The sequence below is a fragment of the Oncorhynchus clarkii genome, chromosome 13, assembly GCF_045791955.1.
Source record: "Oncorhynchus clarkii lewisi isolate Uvic-CL-2024 chromosome 13, UVic_Ocla_1.0, whole genome shotgun sequence".
NCBI classification, from domain to species: Eukaryota; Metazoa; Chordata; class Actinopteri; order Salmoniformes; family Salmonidae; genus Oncorhynchus; species Oncorhynchus clarkii.
The window spans coordinates 19,455,708-19,480,928 of record NC_092159.1 but is presented as its reverse complement, the minus strand read 5'-3'; the positions used below and the strand labels follow the sequence as shown (position 1 = coordinate 19,480,928).

Genomic DNA, 25,221 nt, shown 5'->3' with positions numbered 1-25,221 from the left:
ATAACTTACTCAAACTGATTTGCTCATACTTGAATAAATGCAGTTCTTGTGACTGAAACCAAAGCCATATATAGAGCCACATACTCCATATACAGTGCATTCAGAATGTATTCAGACTCCTTCACTTTTTCCACATTTTGTTACGTTACAGCCTTATTCTAAAATGGATTAAATTGTTATTTTTCATCATCAATCTACACACAATACCCCATAATGACAAAGAAAAATAGGTTTTTAGAACATTTTGCAAATGTATTAAAAACCAAAAACTGATATAACATTTACATAAGTATTCAGACCCTTTACTCAGTACTTTGTTGAAGCTCCTTTGGCAGCGATTACAGCCTTGATTCTTCTTGGGTATGACGCTACACGCTTGGCACACCTATATTTGGGGAGTTTTTCCCATTTTTCTCTGTAGAATTTCTCAAACTCTGTCAGGTTGGATGGGGAGTGTTGCTGCATATCTATTTTCAGGTCCAGAGATGTTTTATTGGGTTCAAGTCCGGGCTCTGGCTGGGCCACTCAAGGACATTCAGAGACTTTCCCAAAGCCACTCCTGCGTTGTCTTGGATGTGTGCTTCGGGTTGTTGTCCCGTTGGGAGGTGAATCTTCGCCCCCAGTCTGTGGTCCTGAGCGCTCTGGAGCAGGTTTTCATCAAGACACTCTCTGTACTTTGCTCCGTTCATCTAGTTTCCCAGTCTCGCTACTGTGAAGCATGGTGGTGGCAGCATCATGCTGCCAGGATGTTTTTCATCTTTGTCATTGTGTGATTTTATCCATTTTAGAATAAGGCTGTAACGTAACAAAATGTGGAAAAAGGGAAACGGTCTGAATGCTTTCCAAATGCCCTGAATAGTGCCATACACTCATCATACTTCATATATTTCATAGAGTCCTATAGATGGCCCTACATGAGGACTTTCTTTTGCAGTGTGGGGACTTTTGAGGTCCCTTTTTTAAGTCCCTTAAAAGGAAACTTCACCATTTTTCAACTTCATGAACATCACTTCCAGCACCACCCCAACATAGACATATGTGACAATTGTTTATTTCCATGTTTGGTAGTAAAAAGAGATAGAGGAAGATACGTGTTTCCAATGATATCATCATTGTGCATCGTTTGATTTTGACCAATTGTGCGTAGGCATTGCCAACTAATTGCCTGCTAATTCTCTACTAATTGGTTGATGATGTCCTTGGAAAGACTCATCTTTCTCTATTGTTTTTACTACAAAACATAGAAACGGGCCATTTTCACATATGTTAATGTTGGGGTGGTGCTGGAGATGGTGAATATGAGGTAGATTTCCCTTGAAGCTCCTCGTCCGTTAAATGTAGGCCCGGCATTCCTTCCAATAACTTTAGGAGAAAGAAAAACCAACACAGGTGAACCCTGATAAACAGTCATATGCACCTTAACAAAGGCTAAACGTGTATTATATACCCTTAGACCGAGGGTTTGACTAATTCCTTTTCACCATGACTCAGTGATTTGATCTCCCCATTTAAGCTCGATGAATCAGACAAACATGTAAACATTGTGCTTATAATTAATTGATATTGGAGTCTAAGGGAATGCAGTGCATGTTTGTATCGAATAAATGGTTATGGAATGGTTAATGAATAAATAATCATCTAATACATGAGACACTGTCTTGTGATGGTAATTGTCTGTGAATTACTGAGGCAAGAGAGAAGGTAATTATGCCAAAGATATATTCCAGACCTGCGATATATAGCCATTTTGACCATTACCATTAATAAATGCCTAGCTTGCAGACCAGAGCCATTTGGGCCTAATGCTTCACATCTGATAAATAATAATACTCATTTTTCCAGAGGAGACACTTATTGTACTTCGGGAGGTTTTCGGCTGTTGTTATAGGATGCACCTGGCCATGTGTATATATAAATATGCTACACTCTATAGACCCTCACTTCTTTCTTCTCTCTCTCTCTCTCTCTAAATCTCTCACTCTCAGTCTCCCCTCGTCTCCCTCCCTCCCTCTATCTCCTGCTCCCGTCTTTTCCATTCTCTTTATTTACTCTCTATGGTCCCTTGGAGCTATTCCTCCTTCCTCCTTGGCATTTCCTAGATTGGAGATCTGGCTCTCTAGCCAGTACTTATTTCAGTGTACAAATCCCTCTCACTCTCCCTCCTCTCCAACTTGCCTGACTAAGTGCTAACACTGTGTGTGTCTCAAATGGCACCCTATTCCCTATATGAGGCACTACTTTTGAACAGATCCATATGGGGCCTGGTTAAAATTAGTGCACTAACTAGGGAATAGGGTGCAATTTAGACACAACCCCAGTGTGGGGGTTAGCTAATTAGTCAGTGATTTCCTGCCTCTCTACCCCTTCTTCTTGCATCTGTTTAATTCAACTCTGTTCCTTATGAAAGTCATAGCTCAGTTCAAATAGCACTATTCACATTTTCCACTGCCATGTATTGACATAGAAATATATTGACCATGTTCTGTGGCCAGAATAGCATATGCCTCATAGGCAGATATTGTGTAAGGCACAAATGGTATGGAAGCAACCGACTGTATAGTACATGCAGTACAGTACTGTACATACATAGTAACGTGTTCAACCTGACCTGATCTAATGTTATGACATGGTTATGAAATGTTTAATGATGTTACGGATGGTGTTAGTATGTGTTGTGGACTGAAGACCCTAATGGTTGGCCTTCACTGGTGTTCTTTGAAGACCATTGTGTAAAGACCTTGTTAAAGACCTTACATAATGGAACATCATTTCACAACAGTTCAAATGCCTGCAATTCAGCTTGGCTTTAATGGTGGTTCGGATCAGTTGAATTAAACATGATTATCAATTGAATAACAAGAATTGTCAAGGGGATTATTTGAATGAAAATGTGCTGATATTGAGGTCCGTTAACTGAGGCCTTGACTTCACCCTTCAGGAAAGAGTAAAAAACTACAAGTTAAAAAAATAAACAAATATTAACAAACAGTATCACCATTCAGTCGGCCGTTAATAAATGACTGTTTACATGTTATGCTTGATCGCTCACGTTTAAAACGGAAAAAGTCCACAAACTAAAACAATTAAATAAAGTCTCATGCCTCGTTGACTTCTCTGCTATAATCAGTAAACCAATACATCATTTGGCTTAGCTGTCGCAGGTGTTTTTGTAAAAAATTTTAAAAAATAAAAATAAATAAAAACACATCCAAACTTTCACAACTTTACCATTCTCACAAGGTTTGCGTCTCATTGGCTGGACAGCAGTAAACAGATTAAGCTCAAAAAACAACAAACAAAACAAAGCCCAATATTGACATTATTCATGGATAGTTCATAGTTCACAGTGACCAGAAAAAATACTGACTCCAAATTAAATAGTGAAAAAAGAAGCAACCAAAAGGCATTTATTCCATGCTTATTCAGGATATTCAATTGTGCCTTGCTTCCTTCCCCAAATAAGATTTCCTGTTTCTTGAAAGAATCCCCCCTCGGCTCAAACCATCTACCAATAGAGATTGCGATGCCTATGTGTGTGTGTGTGTGTGTGTGTGTGTGTGTGTGTGTGTGTGTGTGTGTGCGAACCATCTCTGTGTAGCAGCTCTCAGTAGAGATTGGGATATCTCAGCAACCTACCGAAGTGCTGACTTGCGAAACAATGCTCACATTGAGACCACCGGCTGTGCTGCGGCTCCCCTGCTAGGCCCCCCGCCACACACACACAAACACAACCCCCCCCGCTGATCTCTAGCCTTGTTAGGAGTATGCAGCCATATATCCAGTACAATGACACCCTCACCATACACAATCCCTTTTACAGCTTCATATTTAACCTGGGAATGTGTGTGAGGTTTTCACATGGAAAGAATGTGTGGAGAATTGACAGATCGTGTCCTCAGCTTCAGCCCTGTTCTGAGGCACATTTTTGTTGCTCTCTTGTGCCAAGTAGGTAACATAGCATCTCAAGAATGAAAATGAACTTGTGAACAATTTTTCCTACGGAAGTAATTGCGTGATTGCATCATTTGTGAAATGAGCAGGACTAATTGTATAACGAGTTATGCTCATATTGTATCACATTGAGTGTAATGAAAAAATGCTAAACTATTTGAATTAAAGTAAACTATATCTGGACTGTCACTTAGGGTTTGCGTTGAATGATTATTTTACAGTATTCATTTAATCTGTCTTGTCTGACTGAATACAATATGTAAGTCCCACCGGCTTTCTCCCCACAGCTGTACAGCTCGGTGGAGTTTGGAAGGAGGTGGCAACTTGTCCATGAGAGGGTGGCCCCCAATCGATTCTACTGGTAAGCACAGCAACCTATAACCTTCTTCCTGTCTTCCCTAATGTCAAAGACTAACTATACATTGAAATCCTTATTTGGTCTTTGGAAGCAGATATGCCAGAGTGAATCCTCTTCTTTGCGTTACATTATTAACGTGTCTGCGCCTGTGCTTTCTCAACATGAGTTAGCAGGGTGCTGGCGCTCCAAAGAGTTTCAGACTTCTAACGAATGCATTAGGGCTTGTTCGTGAACTCACTGTGCTGAATGGTTCAGGATTTGGAATGCAGCTAACGATGTGGTCTTCGTTTGGTCGAGCGTGGCTAGTGGACACGGGAATGTGAACAGACCGAGTAGTCAACACATGAGTGGGATTTTGGATGAGTTTTGTGATTTCAGCCAGAACCTGTTGGAGCTCAGGAGGGGTCCTGTTCAATGTTATTCCTAAAGCAAGGTCATATCCAAGGTTTTGGAGTTACGTTTGGAATGTTAGTTTGAGGGAGTTAAATGGATTTGGATTCTCATGAAATACCTTGTACAATTAATGCTGCAAATATATTTTTTTTATTCTTTTTTTATGAGCTTCTCCGTCATGGGATACAGCAGACCTTGACAACACTTGATAATGAGAGCATTGTAGTTTGATTTGGATCTTCTGTTTGAACCATAAAGCCCTAGGTCTTTCGAAAGCATGACCTTACTTGACCGTGTCAGTCAAATCCACCCCATGAGAATGCTCTCGTCTTCTATCTATATTCTGCCGGGATTTGATCTTCCTTCTACTGTTTCGTTTCTTGTTCTCCTCCTCTGTTCTCCGTCTGTTCTACTTCGTAGCTGGTCCCACGTCTGCCAGACACGAACTGTCAAATCCAGTCATTTTTAACACAACTGGCTTAAATCGGATGTATATAAAAAAAAAGAAGAAGCTTTTGTTGAGTAAATTTGTGAGAAACTGTCAGTGGTAACAAGCTAGGCAGTTCTGGGAAGAGGATGCCTAGAGGGTTTGCTTCTGCACTCCTTGAGTGAATGAGGTTTATTTTTAGGACTGTGTGCACCCTGTTGATAAGGTTTTTGGGAAACTTCCTTTCTGAATCGGACCATTGTAGTTGAAAAGAAAAGGCACAGTCGTGAGCAGGTTAACGTGTTTTGTCATGAATCTTGTTCTGGAGGCAGCTTTGCAGAGTGGTCGCTAGCACAGCCACAAATTCATAACATCTGATTTTAAACCTAACCCTAATCTTAATCACACTGCCAACCCTGATGCCTAACCCTAACATTAAATTATACCAAAGAGCTAATACATTTTTACAATATAGCCAATTTTGACTTTGCAGCAGCAGAAGTCAAAATCAAGCAGAAATGCTCAGTTCTGACTCGAGGACAGGACTCGTCCCAAAAAACGTCAACCTGCCAGCCGTGAGCAGATTTTCATCTAGAATCTGGATCACATCTATAGATCACATCTTCTCTGGGTTTTTTATGTGAGGCAAGAGCTCCATCTCATGACAATCCTTCTAATAATTTGTACCTGTTTAAACCACTAGTCTCAAGGAAAGACAACATCACAGCTAATCACATGTCAAATCATTATTACTGCCCCTTACATCTTCCCACATTGTAGATGCTGTAGATTCAAACTCACCACTAGTACAGTCTATGAGAATTGAAATAGGTGAGCTTAAATAATGGTTGTTCACCCTTAGTTTTTAAACTGAAGAGAGAATGAGGGAGAAAGGTAAATAGGTCAGTCTCCAGAGATTATGCGTTTTATCTAGGAAATCACCAATACTGCCAAAAAGTGCCATAATTAAGACCGGGGGGTGGGCTCTGTGCGTTATCTCATCTCCCATTGTGTGCTGTCTCATTTGCTCTATGAAGATATCCCTCTGATTTCCTTTTAGTAAATATTTGAGGCCATGATTTTGTGCAGCTGCACTGTGTCTGCGGGCGTTCTGAGAAAATCAATTACCTTCCCTCTTGCTAATGTTAGGATGTGTTCTCCATCAATCTGTCAGGAAAGTAAGGGCAGTTTGGTATGGTTTGGCCTTGAACACGGTAACATCACACGCAACACCTGAGGTAGTTTTCCTTTTTACCTCAATGAACAACCTTTTGAGGTGTTCCTCAAGGTTATAGCCTGGGGTCCTTGAAGTTTCTGGCAATCGTTATTCTGGCTGTCATTTCCCCTCAGTGTTCTGAATTTATCTGACAAGCAATCTCAGGGATGAGAAACTCGGTAGCATCAGTGAAGTCCTTCTGTCCTTCCTTGCTAAAGAATAGTGATGTACATGAAAGAAATTCGTCTTCTCCCCCGCAGGTCGAAAACGGGTTTAGACAAAGAACCGGGCTTAATTCACCTGGAAACCATCATCTCTGAAGGACGTGAGTAATTCAATTTTCAGAGTTCCTGCTCTGTTCCTAAATTTTCCGGTGTCTGTACTATGAGCCTTGAACTAAAGTGGAAAGGGATTGAGAGGGTATGTAGGGCTACGGGCCACACGATTGAAGGCGCGGGGGACGCACAATGACGATTGAAAAAGTAATGCATATATTAGAATGCCTTTAAAACCAGAGTGATCCCGATACTCAACATTCTGAATGTCAATGGAATGGATGGAAACACAATGGCCACCTGTCCGGTGTTTTGGCACAGACAGAATTCACTTGAATGGATCTACCTGATACAGTGACGCAATACGCATGATACAATACCAATTCACAATTTATGTTTTTCTACTCTGTCATGAACATATTATATTTACCATGTATCCTAACGTCAAAAGGTTGAGACAGATATGGAGGTAACACATGACATATACAACTCATAGTTAATCTACGCCATTGTACTGGGGATACATCTCTCAAAACTTAAGGGGTATTCTTCCCGGCCCTCAACTAACTCAATAGACAAAAATAGAAGCTCCCTTCTAATCCCTGACAGAAAGCAAACAACCACCCTTTTGGCTTGAGTGGCAGAATCACCCCCAGTTAGCAGCCGCCACAGATACAGACACCCTTGTGACAGCGCAAGCTTTGCCCCAGTATGGCCATCACCATTGATCAGGCGGCTCACTGTGTAAACCAGACAACATAGTTAGCTGACGCCTAACACACAGGGACAGCCAGTCCCACACCTCTCTCCCCACCTCACACTGCGATAGAGGGGAAAGAAAGCAATTGGCCTCCCTGGTCCACCCTCCACTTTCCCCTCGCTTTTCTCTCACCACTTTATTGACGCAATTCATGTGAGACACCTGATGGAAGGCTAGCTCGCTGTGAAGGCTGCCTGTCCCCCATTGGCTAATATGATCATTGGTTCAATGGCTGCGGTTTCTTCTCTCCGTGTGTGCAGAGGCGCTGTACGTCACCTGCAAGCTGCAGAACTGCACCGAGGCCAATAAGGGCAAGCCGTTCCCTGGCTACATTGACCCCAATTCCCTTGTGGTGCAAGACGAGTATGTGTTTGTCCAGGTTGGTAATTGTACATATCTGACGTGAACCAGAACAGAGCTGTGTGTGTAAGAGAACATGTAGTAGGATTATCAGAAATGTTGAGATCATTTCAGTATGTATATTGTGTGAATATGCCATTGGGATTGATGTGTTATACTGCTTGAATGTGAACGAACAATGGTATGTGTGAGAGAGAGAGAACATGTTATACTTTTATTTGAAATGTATTATAACAGATTATATTAAATCAGGGCTTTAGTGTGTAGTATGTTTGATGGGTCATATATATCTTGAATGTGTTTTTTCATTCAATGGTTTCATGACCTGCAGGTGTCAACTGGTGGGCGTCCCATCTACTATGTGTCAGCCAAGCGGGAAGTCTTCACACCCATGAAGCTACCCAAGTACACCTTGCCTAAGGTATAACTCACAGTCACACATGGTCATACAATGGTTGATCAACATGCCAGGATAGGAGCAGAAGCAGGGAGACGGAGTAGAGGGAACAGAAGCAGGAACACTGAGTAGGGAGAACAGAAGCAGGAAGACAGAGTAGGGAGAACAGAAGCAGGAAGACTGAGTAGACAGAAGCAGGAAGACTGAGTAGGGAGAACAGAAGCAAGAAGACAGAGTAGGGAGAACAGAAGCAGGAAGACTGAGTAGGGAGAACAGAAGCAGGAAGACTGAGTAGACAGAAGCAGGAAGACTGAGTAGGGAGAACAGAAGCAGGAAGACTGAGTAGGGAGAACAGAAGCAGGAAGACTGAGTAGGGAGAACAGAAGCAGGAAGACTGAGTAGGGAGAACAGAAGCAGGAAGACTGAGTAGACAGAAGCAGGAAGACTGAGTAGGGAGAACAGAAGCAGGAAGACTGAGTAGGGAGAACAGAAGCAGGAAGACTGAGTAGGGAGAACAGAAGCAGGAAGACTGAGTAGGGAGAACAGAAGCAGGAAGACTGAGTAGACAGAAGCAGGAAGACTGAGTAGACAGAAGCAGGAAGACTGAGTAGGGAGAACAGAAGCAGGAAGACTGAGTAGGGAGAACAGAAGCAGGAAGACTGAGTAGGGAGAACAGAAGCAGGAAGACTGAGTAGGGAGAACAGAAGCAGGAAGACTGAGTAGACAGAAGCAGGAAGACTGAGTAGGGAGAACAGAAGCAGGAAGACAGAGTAGAGGGTGCAGAAGTGTCTAGGGCTCATGCCGGAAACAATCAGTGATCCCTGCTGCAGGAGGAAGTTTTTGGTTCCGGAAGCGAGAGTGTTACCCACTCGTCCAGACTCCGGTCCAGTGGATATATATCTATGTTTCAACCTACCTTAAATGCATCAAAAGAATAATCTCTATTGGAATTCAAACCTAAGCCATCATGAGACCAATACTGGAAACATCACAGGTAGCTTTCTATCCAGCATCTCTTTGTTATTTATGAGTGAACTGAGGCCAAAACCAACTGCCGTTATTTCTGGCATTGTTATTCAATGCGGCTTGTGGTCTCCTTTGTGGCCTTCCCACCTCTCCATTGACAATTAAACATGTTTTATTCAATCAAGCCATGGGCCATCCTAGTCTCTTTCTCTCTCTCACACACTCTCTCCCTCTCTCTCTCTCTACACACTGGGGTGTGCAGGCGCAGTCAGAGGTAGATGAAATTCACTAGTGAGAACAGCTTGTGTCCCTCTGTGTTAGTGCGGGCCGACAAGCACGCAATTCAAGTTAATAAGTGTAATATCCTCCTCGCTGGAGTTACGTTGGTGAGAATGAGGTCGGATACTGATTTAGTCTTATGATTAAACCCAGCGGGGGTGGGATGAGTAAATTGGGTAGACGGAGGTTCTCGAAAGGCCACTGTAATACACCCGTTGACATATTATTATTATTAACAGGCGTTGATTGTGGGAACATGGAATGTCAATTTTTAAGGTTAATCAAGGGAGATGTTAGATTCGATTGTAATTTATGTTATTTTCTTGTGATTATGTGCTGGATGAGTTAGAATGCATTCTAAATAAACTATTATCTCCATTGGGGAGCTACAGTAGTTAGAGATAGTACCAAATCAACATTTTATTTAATCAGATCACTTCCATTGTACTATACTTCTGAAGCGGTAGATTGTTTTTCTGTTACCTTACTGGTGAAAAGGAGGGGCAAGCTATACATTTTGAGAGTTACAGACCGCATCACCTCTGTTAATTTGATAATTACATGGGGATTTTGAAATTGAAGGTGTGAGTTTGAGTTTGTGTTGCTTGATACTCTCTTCATCAAGTTGTTCATTCCAGTGTAATTTCACTGTAATTACTATTGTGTAATTATTCTATTGTGTAAGTGAAATTACAGTTGGCCTTCATGTCATTAATTAAATCTGATTGTTTCACCAATGCAATCTATTTGAAATGGTTAGCTACCAACTAATGATTGAATTGTAATCAAACAAAATCTCTGTAAAAATGATTAATTTAAATGTTCATTAAAATGTTCAATTAACTTAGTGCACCAAACATTGAGTTGCCCTCAGAACAGCCTCAATTCGTCGTGGCATGGACTCTACAGTGTGTCAAAAGCTTTCCACAGGGATACCGGCCCATGTTGACTCCAATGATTCCCACAGTTGTGTCAAGTTGGCTGGATATCCTTTGGATGGTGGACCATTCGTGATACACACAGGAAACTGTCGAGCGTGAAAAACTCAGCAGCGTTGGAGTTCTTGACACAAACCGGTGCGGCTGGCACCTACTACCATACCCCATTAAAAGGCACAAATCTTCTGTTTTGCCCATTCACACTCTGAATGGCAAGAATACACAATACTTGTCTCAATGCTTAAAGATAATTTTGTAACCTGTCTCCTCCCCTTCCTCTACACTGATTGAAGTGGATTTAACAAGTGACATCAATAAGGGATCATAGTTTTCACCTGGTCAGTCTATGTCATGTAAGAGCAGGTATTCCTGATGTTTTGTACACTCAGTGTATATTAGTCTGTAATTAATTACAGCTCACAAATGTATGTATTTGTTCCAATTACATGATAAAGTATATATGCAACTTCATGTCAAATGTAACCCACTGACATTCTTTCTCTGCTAGGATCTGCATGTGATCAGTACGGATGAGAACCGGGTGGTTGCGGCCGTGCAGGAGTGGAACCAGAACGACACCTACAACCTGTACGTGTCAGAGACTGGAGGGGTCTTCTACACCCTGGCCCTGGAGAACGTGGTCAGCAGCATGGGGCACGAGGGCAACGTCATGATAGACCTGTATGAGGTAAATATAAAACATCATGATAGACCTGTATGAGGTAAATATACAACATCACGTTAGACCTGTATGAGTTGAATATAAAACATCATGGTAGACCTGTATGAGTTGAATATAAAACATCATGGTAGACCTGTATGAGGTAAATATACAACATCATGGTAGACCTGTATGAGGTAAATATACAACATCACGTTAGACCTGTATGAGGTAAATATAAAACATCACGGTAGACCTGTATGAGGTAAATATAAAACATCATGGTAGACCTGTATGAGGTAAATATACAACATCATGGTAGACCTGTATGAGGTAAATATAAAACATCATGGTAGACCTGTATGAGGTAAATATAAAACATCATGGTAGACCTGCATGAGGTGAATATAAAACATCATGGTAGACCTGTATGAGGTAAATATAAAACATCACGGTAGACCTGTATGAGGTGAATATACAACATCATGGTAGACCTGTATGAGGTAAATATACAACATCATGGTAGACCTGTATGAGGTAAATATAAAACGTCATGATATACCTCCTGTACATGTACAAAGTAAATATACTGGAGATAAGGTAGATGTACCCGTATGTGTGCCTGAGGCTGGTCTAGTGGGTAACACTGCTGCCTGGCTCCATGGCTTCTCTGAATCTTTCTGTCTTTCTGCTCATCTCTACCTATCTCTGTCTCAATAAAATAAAAATACTGTGAATATATGTATATATATCTGGGGCTCCATGCAAGATCTCACCCCGTGGGGTCAAAAGGATCACAAGAACGGTGAGCAAAAATCCCAGAACCACACGGGGGGACCTAGTGAATGACCTGCAGAGAGCTGGGACCAAAGTAACAAAGCCTACCATCAGTAACACACTACGCCGCCAGGGACTCAAATCCTGCAGTGCCAGAAGTGTCCCCCTGCTTAAGCTAGTACATGTCCAGGCCCGTCTGAAGTTTGCTAGAGAGCATTTGGATGATCCAGAAGAAGATTGGGAGAATGTCATATGGTCAGATGAAACCAAAATATAACTTTTTTGTAAAAACTCAACTCGTCGTGTTTGGAGGACAAAGAATGCTGAGTTGCATCCAAAGAACACCATACCTACTGTGAAGCATGGGGGTGGAAGCATCATGCTTTGGGGCTGTTTTTCTGCAAAGGGACCAGGACGACTGATCCGTGTAAAGGAAAGAATGAATGGGGCCATGTATCGTGAGATTTTGAGTGAAAACCTCCTTCCATCAGCAAGGGCATTGAAGATGAAACGTGGCTGGGTCTATCAGCATGACAATGATCCCAAACACACCGCCCGGGCAACGAAGGAGTGGCTTCGTAAGAAGCATTTCAAGGTCCTGGAGTGGCCTAGCCAGTCTCCAGATCTCAACCCCATAGAAAATCTTTGGAGGGAGTTGAAAGTCCGTGTTGCCCAGCAACAGCCCCAAAACATCACTGCTCTAGAGGAGATCTGCATGGAGGAATGGGCCAAAATACCAGCAACAGTGTGTGAAAACCTTGTGAAGACTTACAGAAAACGTTTGACCTCTGGCATTGCCAACAAAGGGTATATAACAAAGTATTGAGATAAACTTTTGTTGGTGACCAAATACTTATTTTCCACCATAATTTGCTAATCAATTCATTAAGAATTCTTTAATGTGATTTTCTGGATTTTTTTCCCTCATTTTTCTGTCATAGTTGAAGTGTACCTATGATAAAAATTACAGGCCTCTCTCATCTTTTTAAGTGGGAGAACTTGCACAATTGGTGCAATTACCCCACTGTATGCATGTATGTATGTATGTATGTATGTACCGGTATGTATGTATACAGTGAATATACTGTAAACAAGGCAGGAGTGTGGTGAAGGGAAATGCTTAATGTCATGATTGATCTGTAAATACACTGGAGAAATGGTTAATACACATACAGGTTCCCAATGCACAAGGGTGGCATGTAATGTTAGAAACAGAGGTGGTTTGCGCTAGAGTGTAACCTTGAGATACCAATTGCCTTCATCTTTCCTGAGACCGGAAATGAATTGTTGCCTCTGGAGCTAGGCTCTGGAACACCTATACCATATACTCTAGTGGTACAGTAACTAGGCCCAGGCCTATAGTAGGCTTTGAAGTGTGACGTCCCTTTGGGGCCATGATATCGAATGCAGCCAGAGTTGGCAGAAGTACAAACTATACAGTTTCAAGGTGTTCGACCCCCAAGCACTTTGATGTATTGAATGATTTCCAATCACACAGTTGACAGATGGAATGAATATATCACTGATAATAACCATCAAACAGCCTCGTTTAAATGCAATCTTCCCAAATAGACCTATTCTTTCTCTATATTACCTACTCCAGTAATATTAGATTATATTGACTAGCGATCAATGTGGGAGAGTTTAAGAACCAGGAGGTGTAGAGAATAAAGTAATCTCCTGTCACTTTTGGAAGTAAACCGAGTTGCTGTTCCATTTTCAAAGGCGCTTTGGAATGAACACAGAAGCAGTTTCAAACTGCTGACGCGCACATTCTTTTCTTTGATGAATAACTGCAGACATTAGCTTACATACCTGATTCAAACGTGGGGCCCGCTGTACACCAGATTGCCAGGGAAGAAAATATCAGCTCCATCGAAAATTAAATAATTAAGCTGTTGATGATATACCAGCCGCGTCTAAGGCTCTCATTTGGCCTTGAGATCGGCGATAGAATCAAATCCAGTCCCTTGATTGGGGTCGGGGACCCGAAACACAGCATATGCTAAAATCTGAGCTCCAGGCGAGACTGAAGTATCTGTCAATTATTGACGAGAAGGGAGTGCTTGGCAGATGCATGTGAGGACTTCAACTCAATTTCATATTCAGAGTTATTTCCCAAGCCCCCAAGTCAGATTAACTTAGGACACCCGTATCTTACTACATACAGAGAGTCTAGTCTAGACGATAAATCGCTTCTTACTTATTTTGTAAAAAAATGGCTTTTAGCGAGATGTTATCACGCTTTTAATGGTTATAGGATGTGTGTGTGTATCGCCAGAGGGGATCTACTGTAATATGCATCATAATATATTGTGCTCTGCTTAATGCAGGAGATATGATTGTGATACAGATGTCGGATCGTAATTTGTTCTCTCTTTTGTTACTGAGAATTTTCCTGCACTGCAGAAAATGCAGATGAGCTTTGTGATTTGCATAAATTAACTGAAAACCTGCACTAACACACGGTTATGGAGCCCACTTTTTGCCAGCTAATAGCCTAACCACCGATCAAGCAACATTATGGACTGAACGTTAAAATCCTGTGGCTGCAGGATTATTTTGTCTTGACAATATAGGTCTAATTAAGATCCTACATCTGCATGCATATTACAGTAGATCCCCTCTGGCGAATCACACACACATCCTATAACCAAAAAAACGTGATAACATCTCGCTAAACACCATATAATATATGTTTGTATTAAGTAAGACGTGATTTATCGTCTAGACTCTATGAAAATGCGTAATATTAGTCAGGTATTTTTATCTCTCATCCATTATCTTGGTGAGACAGCCTGGTCTCGTACTTTGTTCATAACAAACTTACATTTTGTACTTCTCACGTTAATAAAAGACAAAAAAAATAACATAAGATCACTTTTAGTTGAGAACAATGTGTCTGACCATTTCCCTAGAAATAGGTCTAGAACCTTCCTTGAAGTAACCACTCATTATTAGACCAGCTACAATTTGGGGCTGATAGCAGGATCTAATAGAAGTATTACATCTTTACTTCTTTTAGGAGTATTACATCATGTTTTCCCTAATCTCTATCTCCTAGGTGGCGGGAATAAAAGGGATGTTCCTCGCCAACAAGAAGACGGACAACGTGGTGAAGACTTACATCACCTACAACAGAGGGAGAGACTGGAGGCTCCTGCAGGCTCCCACTGCTGACCTGAGGGGAAACAGCATCCGCTGTGAACTAGTGAGGACACACACACGCACACACCGCACAAACAGATGCACGCACGTACCAAACACACATGGATACACACATGGGTACACACACACACACGTCATAACACTGTTGGACTTGTCAACGGGGCCTTGTCAGAAGTTGACTGAGCCGGGCCGTTGCCGCGGTGCTGAGGTGGTGAGCGAAGGGGGATAGAGCTCTGAAAGAGCACTGCTCGTCAAAGCTGAGCGCTCCGGAGGTTGTGCAGCGTAGGAAGCTAGCGGAGCTGAAAGGTCAGCCATTTTGATTTTGATCCAGTCCAATAAACTGATCTCACGTTTAGAGCTGGAGATGTCAGAAAGAGAGAGACAAACTATGCTTTTCTTTTCTTTGTTTCTCCACAAACTTGGGTGTTGATTGTTCATGCTAGCTAATAGCTACTTTCAAGTAGTTCCAAAGTTGAGACCTTTGCTGTATTGTTTGTGGATATCAACTCTATTCGGGGTCTTCCTCATAGTTAAGTGTGCTGGCCGTCTAAAAGGCTCAAAGTAACACAGATTTGCTTTAATTATCAGCTTTATTACAGTGTGTAGTATAGATACAGGTCCCAGTCAGCCAAGGGGTAGAGCATAGCCCCATTTTTAGCTTCCTTAATACACCCCAAAATAATTACCCTTTGATAAAGTAATTAGTGATTCAATAGCGCACCTCGCCTTCACCCAGTATTATGCAGTCGTTTGTCAGAAAATGTCAGCCTTTTAATAAACCTCTAAACACAACACACACACACACAACACATACGCTCGCACTACTGGCATTTGCAGTGTCCTAATGAGAATTGTGTAGCTAAAGGTTATTCCAATCAAAACTAATGGTCGAAGGACCCAATGGGGAGTAGTGTTTGTGTGAGGATTTATGATGAGGGGGGGGGTTGTGTATGTGCAAATGCGTGTGTGTGTTTCTGTGTGTGTGTGTGTGTGTGTGTGTGTGCGTGCATTCATGTGTGTGTCAATAAATCCCACCTCGATGGCTATTTGCTTGAGGGTCTTCTCTAATGGGGGTTTGTGTTGACATACAGTTAAGTCTATTCTGTTGACAGATCTTCCCCCTCCTTTGCTAACGAGTCAGGCTAACTGTTCTGTTTGTTCTTCTTCCCCAGCCATACTGTTCCCTACACCTCCACCTGCATGTGTCGGCCAACCCCTACACGTCGGGGAATATCGAGAGCAAGGACTCTGCCCCGGGGATCATTGTGGCCTCAGGTAGGTGAACATGGGATTTTATTTAAAGTGGCAGTGTGGATTTGTAAAGTTACATTTACTGCGTTCTTTTTGTGAAGCTCAGATTCTTGAGGGGTTTCTTTGACTTTATGAGTTGAATTTAGACAATTTGCATACTTTATCGTTCCGGGAAGAACATATAGGCCTGTATTAAAGTTTTCAAACACTGGCAGTTATACAATTTATGGGCTTCATTCATGTTGCAAATATATCCGGATTTAAATTATGTACTCAGCCCAAAGCATTTCCTGAAAAGTTTCTGATCCAGCATACTTTAGGACGGCCATGCATAATATTTGTTGTTGGCCCATACTGACGTCCCCACGCTGTCACCACTGTGCGTTGTATACAGATGGATTTACTAGCTAAGTGCTACACTTGGGAATTCTAGAGTGGGACAGCATCTTCAGAGTGCCTGCTGTTCCTCTTAAGTGCCTTTTCTTATTCTCCTCCAGTCACTGCCTGACTAGCGCCCTTCTATTGTCTTTTATATTGTGCTGTATGTAACTGTTGACTCTTCGTGACAGACTGCTTATCACTGGCTATACGTGGGCCTTTCAGTCAGATATGACAGTCTCCCATTTACACATGAACAGAGACTAAATATATGGTTTCGTAATGGTAAAATACCACCTTTGCCACCCAACTGAACATGCTTCTATTTCAGGGAAGTTAGGAACCAATATACACAGGCAGTTAGGAAAGCTAAGGCTAGCTTTTTCAAACAGTAATTTGCATCCTGTAGCACAAACTCAAAAACGTTCTGGGGCACTGTAAAATCCATGGAGAATAAGAGCACCTCCTCCCAGCTGCCCACTGCACTGAGGCTAGGAAACATTGTCACCACTGATAAATCCACTACTATTGAGAATTTCAAAAAGTATTTTTCTACGGCTGGCCATGCTTTCCACCTGGCTACCCCTACCCCGGTCAACTGCCCTGCTCCCCCCACAGCCAATCTCCCAAGCCTCCCCATTTCTCCTTCACCTAAATCCAGATAGCTGATGTTCTGAAAGAGCTGCAAAATCTGAACCCCTACAAATCAGCCGGGCTAGACAATCTGAACCTTCTCTTTCTAAAATGATCTGCCCAAATTGTTGCAACCCCTCTGACTAGTCTGTTCAACCTCTCTTTCGTATCGTCTGAGATTCCCAAAGATTGGAAAGCTGCCACGATCATCCCCCTCTTCAAAGGGGTAGACACTAGACCCAAACTGCTATAGACCTACAGTGCCTTGCGAAAGTATTCGGCCCCCTTGAACTTTGCGACCTTTTGCCACATTTCAGGCTTCAAACATAAAGATATAAAACTGTATTTTTTTTGTGAAGAATTAACAACAAGTGGGACACAATCATGAAGTGGAACGACATTTATTGGATATTTCAAACTTTTTTAACAAATCAAAAACTGAAAAATTGGGCGTGCAAAATTATTCAGCCCCTTTACTTTCAGTGCAGCAAACTCTCTCCAGAAGTTCAGTGAGGATCTCTGAATGATCCAATGTTGACCTAAATGACTAATGATGATAAATACAATCCACCTGTGTGTAATCAAGTCTCCGTATAAATGCACCTGCACTGTGATAGTCTCAGAGGTCCGTTAAAAGCGCAGAGAGCATCATGAAGAACAAGAAACACACCAGGCAGGTCCGAGATACTGTTGTGAAGAAGTTTAAAGCCGGATTTGGATACAAAAATATTTCCCAAGCTTTAAACATCCCAAGGAGATGTGTGCAAGCGATAATATTGAAATGGAAGGAGTATCAGACCACTGCAAATCTACCAAGACCTGGCCGTCCCTCTAAACTTTCAGCTCATACAAGGAGAAGACTGATCAGAGATGCAGCCAAGAGGCCCATGATCACTCTGGATGAACTGCAGAGATCTACAGCTGAGGTGGGAGACTCTGTCCATAGGACAACAATCAGTCGTATATTGCACAAATCTGGCCTTTATGGAAGAGTGGCAAGAAGAAAGCCATTTCTTAAAGATATCCATAAAAAGTGTCGTTTAAAGTTTGCCACAAGCCACCTGGGAGACACACCAAACATGTGGAAGAAGGTGCTCTGGTCAGATGAAACCAAAATTGAACTTTTTGGCAACAATGCAAAACGTTATGTTTGGCGTAAAAGCAACACAGCTCATCACCCTGAACACACCATCCCCACTGTCAAACATGGTGGTGGCAGCATCATGGTTTGGGCCTGCTTTTCTTCAGCAGGGACAGGGAAGATGGTTAAAATTGATGGGAAGATGGATGGAGCCAAATACAGGACCATTCTGGAAGAAAACCTGATGGAGTCTGCAAAAGACCTGAGACTGGGACAGAGATTTGTCTTCCAACAAGACAATGATCCAAAACATAAAGCAAAATCTACAATGTAATGGTTCAAAAATAAACATATCCAGGTGTTAGAATGGCCAAGTCAAAGTCCAGACCTGAATCGAGAATCTGTGGAAAGAACTGAAAACTGCTGTTCACAAATGCTCTCCATCCAACCTCACTGAGCTCGAGCTGTTTTGCAAGGAGGAATGGGAAAAAATGTCAGTCTCTCGATGTGCAAAACTGATAGAGACATACCCCAAGTGACTTACAGCTGTAATCGCAGCAAAAGGTGGCGCTACAAAGTATTAATTTAAGGGGGCTGAATCATTTTGCACACCCAATTTTTCAGTTTTTGATTTGTTAAAAAAGTTTGAAATATCCAATAAATGTTGTTCCACTTCATGATTGTGTCCCACTTCTTGTTGATTCTTCACAAAAACATACAGTTTTATATCTTTATGTTTGAAGCCTGAAATGTGGCAAAAGGTCGCAAAGTTCAAGGGGGCCGAATACTTTCGCAAGGCACTGTATATCTATCCTACCCTACCTTTCTAAGGTCTTCGAAAGCCAAGTTAACATTTCAAATCCCAACGTACCTTCCCCGCTATGCAATCTGGTTTTAGAGCTGCTCATGGGTGCACCTCAGCCACACTCAAGGTCCTAAACTATACCATAACCGCCATCGATAAAAAACATTACTGTGCAGCTGCATTCATCGACCTGGCCAAGGCTTTTGACTCTGTCAATCACCACATTCTTATCGGCAGACTCAACAGCCTTGGTTTCTCAAATGACTGCCTCGCCTGGTTCACCAACTACTTCTCTGATAGAGTTCAGTGTGTCAAATCAGAGGGCCCGTTGTCCGGACCTCTGGCAGTCTCTATGGGGGTGCCACAGGGCTCAATTCTCGGGCCGACTCTCTTCTCTGTATACCTCAATGATGTCGCTCTTGCTGCTGGTGATTCTCTGATCCACCTCTACGCAGACAACACCATTCTGTATACTTCTGGCCCTTCTTTGGACACTGTGTTAACTAACCTCCAGACGAGCTTCAATGCCATAAAACTCTCCTTCCGTGGCCGCCAACTGCTCTTAAATGCAAGTAAAACTAAATGCATGCTCTTCAACCGATCGCCAAACCCACTGGCTCCAAGTCATCTACAGGTCTTTGCTAGGTGAAGCCCCACCTTATCTCAGCTCACTGGTCACCATAGCAGCACCCACCTGTAGCACGTGCTCCAGCAGGTATATCTCACTGGTCACCCCCAAAGCCAATTCCTCTTTGGCCGCCTTTCCTTCCAGTTCTCTGCTGCCAATGACTGGAACGAACTGCAAAAATCTCTGAAGCTGGAGACTCATATCTCCCTCACTAGTTTTAAGCACCAGTTGTCAGAGCAGCTCACAGATCACTGCACCTGTACATACCCATCTGTAAATAGCCCATCCAACTACCTCATCCCAATACTGTATTTATTTATTTATCTTTCTCCTTTTCACCCCAGTATCTCTACTTGCACATTCATCTTCTGCACATGTATTCACTCCAATGTGAATTAAGGTTGTAATTACTTCGCCATCATTCCTTACCTCCCTTATCTTACCTCATTTGCACACACTGTATATAGACTTTTCTAGTATTATTGATTGTATGTTTGTTTATTCCATGTGTAACTCTGTATTGTTGTATGTGTCGAAATGCTTTGCTTTATCTTGGCCCACCTGGTAAAATAAAGGTGAAATAAAATAAAAAATAAAAGTGATAATGCCCGAGATGCCGCTGTTTGGAGGATATATTGGCACGGGTGTTGTTAGTCTTGAGATGAAGTCAATCACTTCAAACTGAAGCTGGAAAGACGGCAAGCTAGCTACACTTTGTTTCGTTTCACCTCTTTTCAATTGACATTTCTTTGTATACATCTATAAAGATTATGCCAGCTAATTCATGATTTTGACTGGCTGAGAAACGTTGCCAGCCTGCCTGTCTGTCTCGTCCCAACTCCAGACACATTCATTACTATGGGACAGCTGAACTTGAATATTGAAACAATGACAGACAGACAGACAGACAGCAAGGTTTCTCTATTGTTGAAAACTAAATGTTAGTCTAAAAGAAATGTGAGATAATGACTAGAGGCTTTTTATAGTGGAGATCAAGTTTATAAATTGCCTGGCTGGGTTGATGAGAAAGTGGATTCCACAGTCAGATGGAACAGAGTAAATAGGTATTATAACGTCATAGATTTAGCTGGTGGTAACTTGTGGAATTGACATCAGATGGAATGTGGTTCAGGATTAGACCCACCCGTTGTATAAAAAGGGACATTTGTTATATAGTTTTTTTCCTTAAACTTAACAACCAGCCCTACCATCCACTGTGAGTTTTTCTCTTCCACGAGAACCTAGGTGGCAGCATGTCTGTGTCAAGTCAAATTTGTGGCTAAACACAGGAAACCATAATCCAGAAACTCACAGTGGTGCACAAAACTAAACCCATCACGGTTTAGCCCTATATGGCTGCCGACTGGGAGTCCGGGCACAGGAGTGCATGTCCGCTCGATGCACTCATCATCTCCCCACCGTTAGTGGAGTAAAACAAACACCACAGGAGGATCAGAGACTATGTCGTGCCCCAAATATCACCCTGTTCCCAATACAGTGCACTACCCTTGATCAGAGCCTATGCACTAAATAGGGAATAGGGTGCCATTTTGGACTCAATACCAGCATCAGTCTCAGAATGACTTCACATTTTAGCTGTAGGGCTTTTAATTCCTGCTGGGCTAGACTAGTCTATGACATATCTCCACACGCCTTAGGAGTCAGGAGTGGGTCTAGTCTACTACTAGACAGTGCCATGTGGTCTCTGGAGAACTGAAGGGCTGGGACTTCATGGGGTAGTACAACTGGCATGGTATGACAGAAGGTCTATCGCTAGTACATGTACAATTGCTATTACAGAACATCTCTGTATCCATTATATAGAATATTATATCCATAATGTGAGACTGTGTTTAGCTGAGTCATTGCAAACACACAAATTGTTATTTCACATCTCTGTATCCATTCAAAGTAGGCTACTGTAACCGACAGTGTTTTGCTAGGTCCTAGATCTCTAAAGCAACAGCTGTAGGGAAAGTGAGCAGAGGACTGTTTCACCTCGACACTGGATAAAAGCCCTTAATCCTAGGGTACAAATCTAGTTAAATAAAATCACATTTCATTTGTCACATGCGCAGAAAACAACAGGTGTGAAATGCTTACATACAAGCCCTTCCCAACAATGCAGAGTTTTAGAAATTCCAATAAAAAGAAAAATAGTAACACAAGAGGAATATAATACACATGAATGGAGCAGCATACAGGGACTAGATCAATGTGCAGTAGTACGAGGTATTTGAGGTAGATATGTACGTGAAGGCAGGATAAAGTGACTAGGTGTCATGATAGATAAGTTAAACAAAGAACAGTAGAAGAGGCATATAGCATGCAGGGGGGAGAGAGATGATTTGGAGGGAGCGGGGCTCTGAGGGTTACACTCTGGAACAGTTCTCCTGTACCCTCCTGTTAGGAAGGAGGTCAGGAGAGGGAGGCAAGGAAGGAAGGAAGGAATGGAGGAAGGAAGGAAGGGAGGGAGGGAGGAAGGAAGGAAGGAAGGAAGGAAGGAAGGAAGGAAGGAAGGAGAGTGAGAGAGAGAGAGACAGGCAGAGCCCGTGACACACACGCAGAGCCCGTGACACACACGCAGTGCCCGTGACACACACGCAGAGCCCGTGACACACACGCAGAGCCCGTGACACACACGCAGAGCCCGTGACACACACGCAGAGTCCGTGACACACACACAGAGCCACTGAGACACAGGGGTAGCCAACTCTGCCTCTGAGGGGTACACTCTGGAACACTTCTCCTCTAGCCTCCTGTTAAACCACCTGACTCTAATTAGCCACTAAATGGGAGTAATTATAGTAGAAGACTCAACAGCCTCAGTCTGAAAGTGGAGGTCTTTATGTGATAGAGGAGACTGGATGGTTAATACTGCACAGTAAGTGGACTATATTACTGTAATGTGTGTTAGGAAACCTTTTTAGTTATCAATGTCAATGTATGAAAGGACATGACTGACTTTGACTCTAGTATATAGTCTGTGTGTCCTTCAGGAAGAAATGACATGACTTCTGTAATTTAAGACACTTCCTGTATGACTTTGAACTTTTTATTAAGGTCATGTACAGTATATCAGACAGCTGTGGAATTTTGGATTTGATTTAGATCAGCCCCACACCCTCAAGGATATCAATAGTTTAGCAGTTGGCTAAAGTCATACGGGACTCTCTGATCCTGAACACTTCACCTACCCCCCCACCCCTCTCATCAGGCTCCATCGGAGCGGAGTTGACCACCAGCAACGTGAGCATGTTCATCACCTCGGACGCCGGCAACACGTGGAGACAGGTGAGGGGGAGGGAGGGAGGGAGATCCTCACCATCTCAATAACTACATCATCATCCCCAGGATGGTGTTTAATCCACCACTTTGCCACCCGCCGCTGTGATTTAGTGCAAATAATCAAATGAGATCTTGAGACTAATGTTATTCGGTAGCCCCCCTGCCTTTGTCCGCACAACGATGCCCGTGGGTGGGTGTCTGTGCCACCTTCTTCTCCACCTCCCTTATATGACGGCCGCAATTTTAATGTAAGGGGCCTTGTGTCTAATTAAAGGACGCAGATGAAAAATAATTAGTAGAGAATTGACTCGGCAACGTCACGCCACATCGAAGTGTGGTGTGTTTTGGTGTTGAGAGGGGGGGAGGAAGGGAGATCTGATGTGTGTAAGGGGGGTGTGTATGTGTGTGCTTGCCTATGTGTGTGTACCTTCGTTCATTAGGTTGCTCTTTCATCAACATTAAAGTCCACTACTAAAACAAAAATGTCTTGGCAATCAATAACGCTAGTCATATAATGAGTTTATACTTTTTACCTTTTTCCTTTCAGATCTTTGATGAGGAGTACAGTGTTCTCTACCTGGACCAAGGAGGGGCCCTGGTGGCTATAAGACACACTCCACTCCCCATCCGACACCTATGGTGAATCTCTATTAGAAAAATAGAATTTGGCATGGTTTGCATCAACTCTCTCTCTCTCTCTGAGGAAGACTTACATCCTCACGTTCCCACAAGCCTGATAGTGTAATGAGTATGTCTAAGAACATAGGAAGTTATTAGTGTAATTCCAAACCAGTAGGCGGTGAGATATTCTCCTCCTTTGACGATTGCTATTCAATTTCACCTTTCCCTGTTCATTACGTGATGTAAGCCTTGCCTTTCAATGCCTTTAGAAATGCAGTGCTCATATCCTATCCTATGTTGAATAATTAAAATTCAGTTTTTAGCAATTGGATAAGACACTGGAGAAGATGTTTGTTTTCTCCCATAGAGATGCATATAATACTGTAATAGTATACACTATAATATGTTCTAATTCTGTCCATCCGTTATGGTATGTGTTATTATTGTATTGCTATGGTTTCTGCCATAAAGATACAGCAGAAAATACTAAACTATACAGCAGAAAATACTAAACTAAACATAAAAAGAAACGTCCTCTCACTGTCAACTGCATTTATTTTTTATGTGTAAATATTTGTATGAACATAACAAGATTCAGCAACTGAGACATAAACTGAACAAGTTCCACAGACGTGACTAACAGAAATGGGATAATGTGTCCCTGAACAAAGGGGGGGGGGCAAAATCAAAAGTAACATTCAGTATCTGGTGTGGCCACCAGCTGCATTAAGTACTGCAGTGCATCTCCTCATGGACTGCACCAGATTTGCCAGTTCTTGCTGTGTGATGTTACCCCACTCTTCCACCAACTCACCTGCAAGTTCCCAGACATTTCTGGGGGGAATGGCCATAGCCCTCAACCTCCGATCCAACAGGTCCCAGACGTGCTCAATGGGATTGCGATCCGGGCTCTTCACTGGCTATGGCAGAACACTGACATTCCTGTCTTGCAGGAAATCACGCACAGAACGAGCAGTATGGCTGGTGGCATTGTCATGCTGGAGGGTCATATCAGAATGAGCCTGCAGTAAGGGTACCACATGTGGGAGGAGCGTTGAGATTGCCTATAATGACAACAAGCTCAGTCCAATGATGCTGTGACACACCGCCCCAAGCCATGACGGACCCTCCACCTCCAAATCGATCCCGCTCCAGAGTACAGGCTTCGGTGTAACGCTCATTCCTTCGACGATAAACGCAAATCCGACCATCACCCCTCGTGAGACAAAGCCGCAAATCATCAGTGAAGAGCACTTTTTGCCAGTCCTGTCTGGTCCAGCGATGGTGGGGTTGTGCCCATAGGCGACGTTGTTGCCGGGGATGTCTGGTGAGGACCTGCCTTACAACAGGCCTACAAGCCCTCAGTCCAGCCTCTCTCAGCCTATTGCGGACAGTCTGAGCACTGATGGAGGGATTGTGCGTTCCTGGTGTAACTCGGGCAGTTGTTGTTGCCATCCTGTACCTGTCCTGCAGGTGTGATGTTCAGATGCACTGATCCTGTGCAGGTGTTGTTGCACATGGTCTGCCACTGTGAGGATGATCATGTGTCCGTCCTGTCTCCCTGTAGCGCTGTCTTAGGCGTCTCACAGTACGGACATTGCAATTTGTTG

General features: G+C 42.7%; 1 protein-coding gene across 1 annotated transcript in view; it reads left to right on the top strand.

The window, feature by feature from the left end:
- The window catches only part of LOC139423813 (VPS10 domain-containing receptor SorCS1-like), a 159,862-nt gene that overhangs the window by 107,649 nt on the left and 26,992 nt on the right, over nt 1-25,221 (top strand). Inside the window, exons 5-13 of the mRNA XM_071175448.1 lie at nt 4,239-4,312; nt 6,606-6,670; nt 7,641-7,759; nt 8,072-8,161; nt 10,829-11,008; nt 14,823-14,969; nt 16,099-16,201; nt 22,920-22,996; nt 23,538-23,629. Coding sequence (XP_071031549.1) covers nt 4,239-4,312; nt 6,606-6,670; nt 7,641-7,759; nt 8,072-8,161; nt 10,829-11,008; nt 14,823-14,969; nt 16,099-16,201; nt 22,920-22,996; nt 23,538-23,629 — 947 coding nt within the window. The remainder of the gene's footprint in view (nt 1-4,238; nt 4,313-6,605; nt 6,671-7,640; nt 7,760-8,071; nt 8,162-10,828; nt 11,009-14,822; nt 14,970-16,098; nt 16,202-22,919; nt 22,997-23,537; nt 23,630-25,221) is intronic.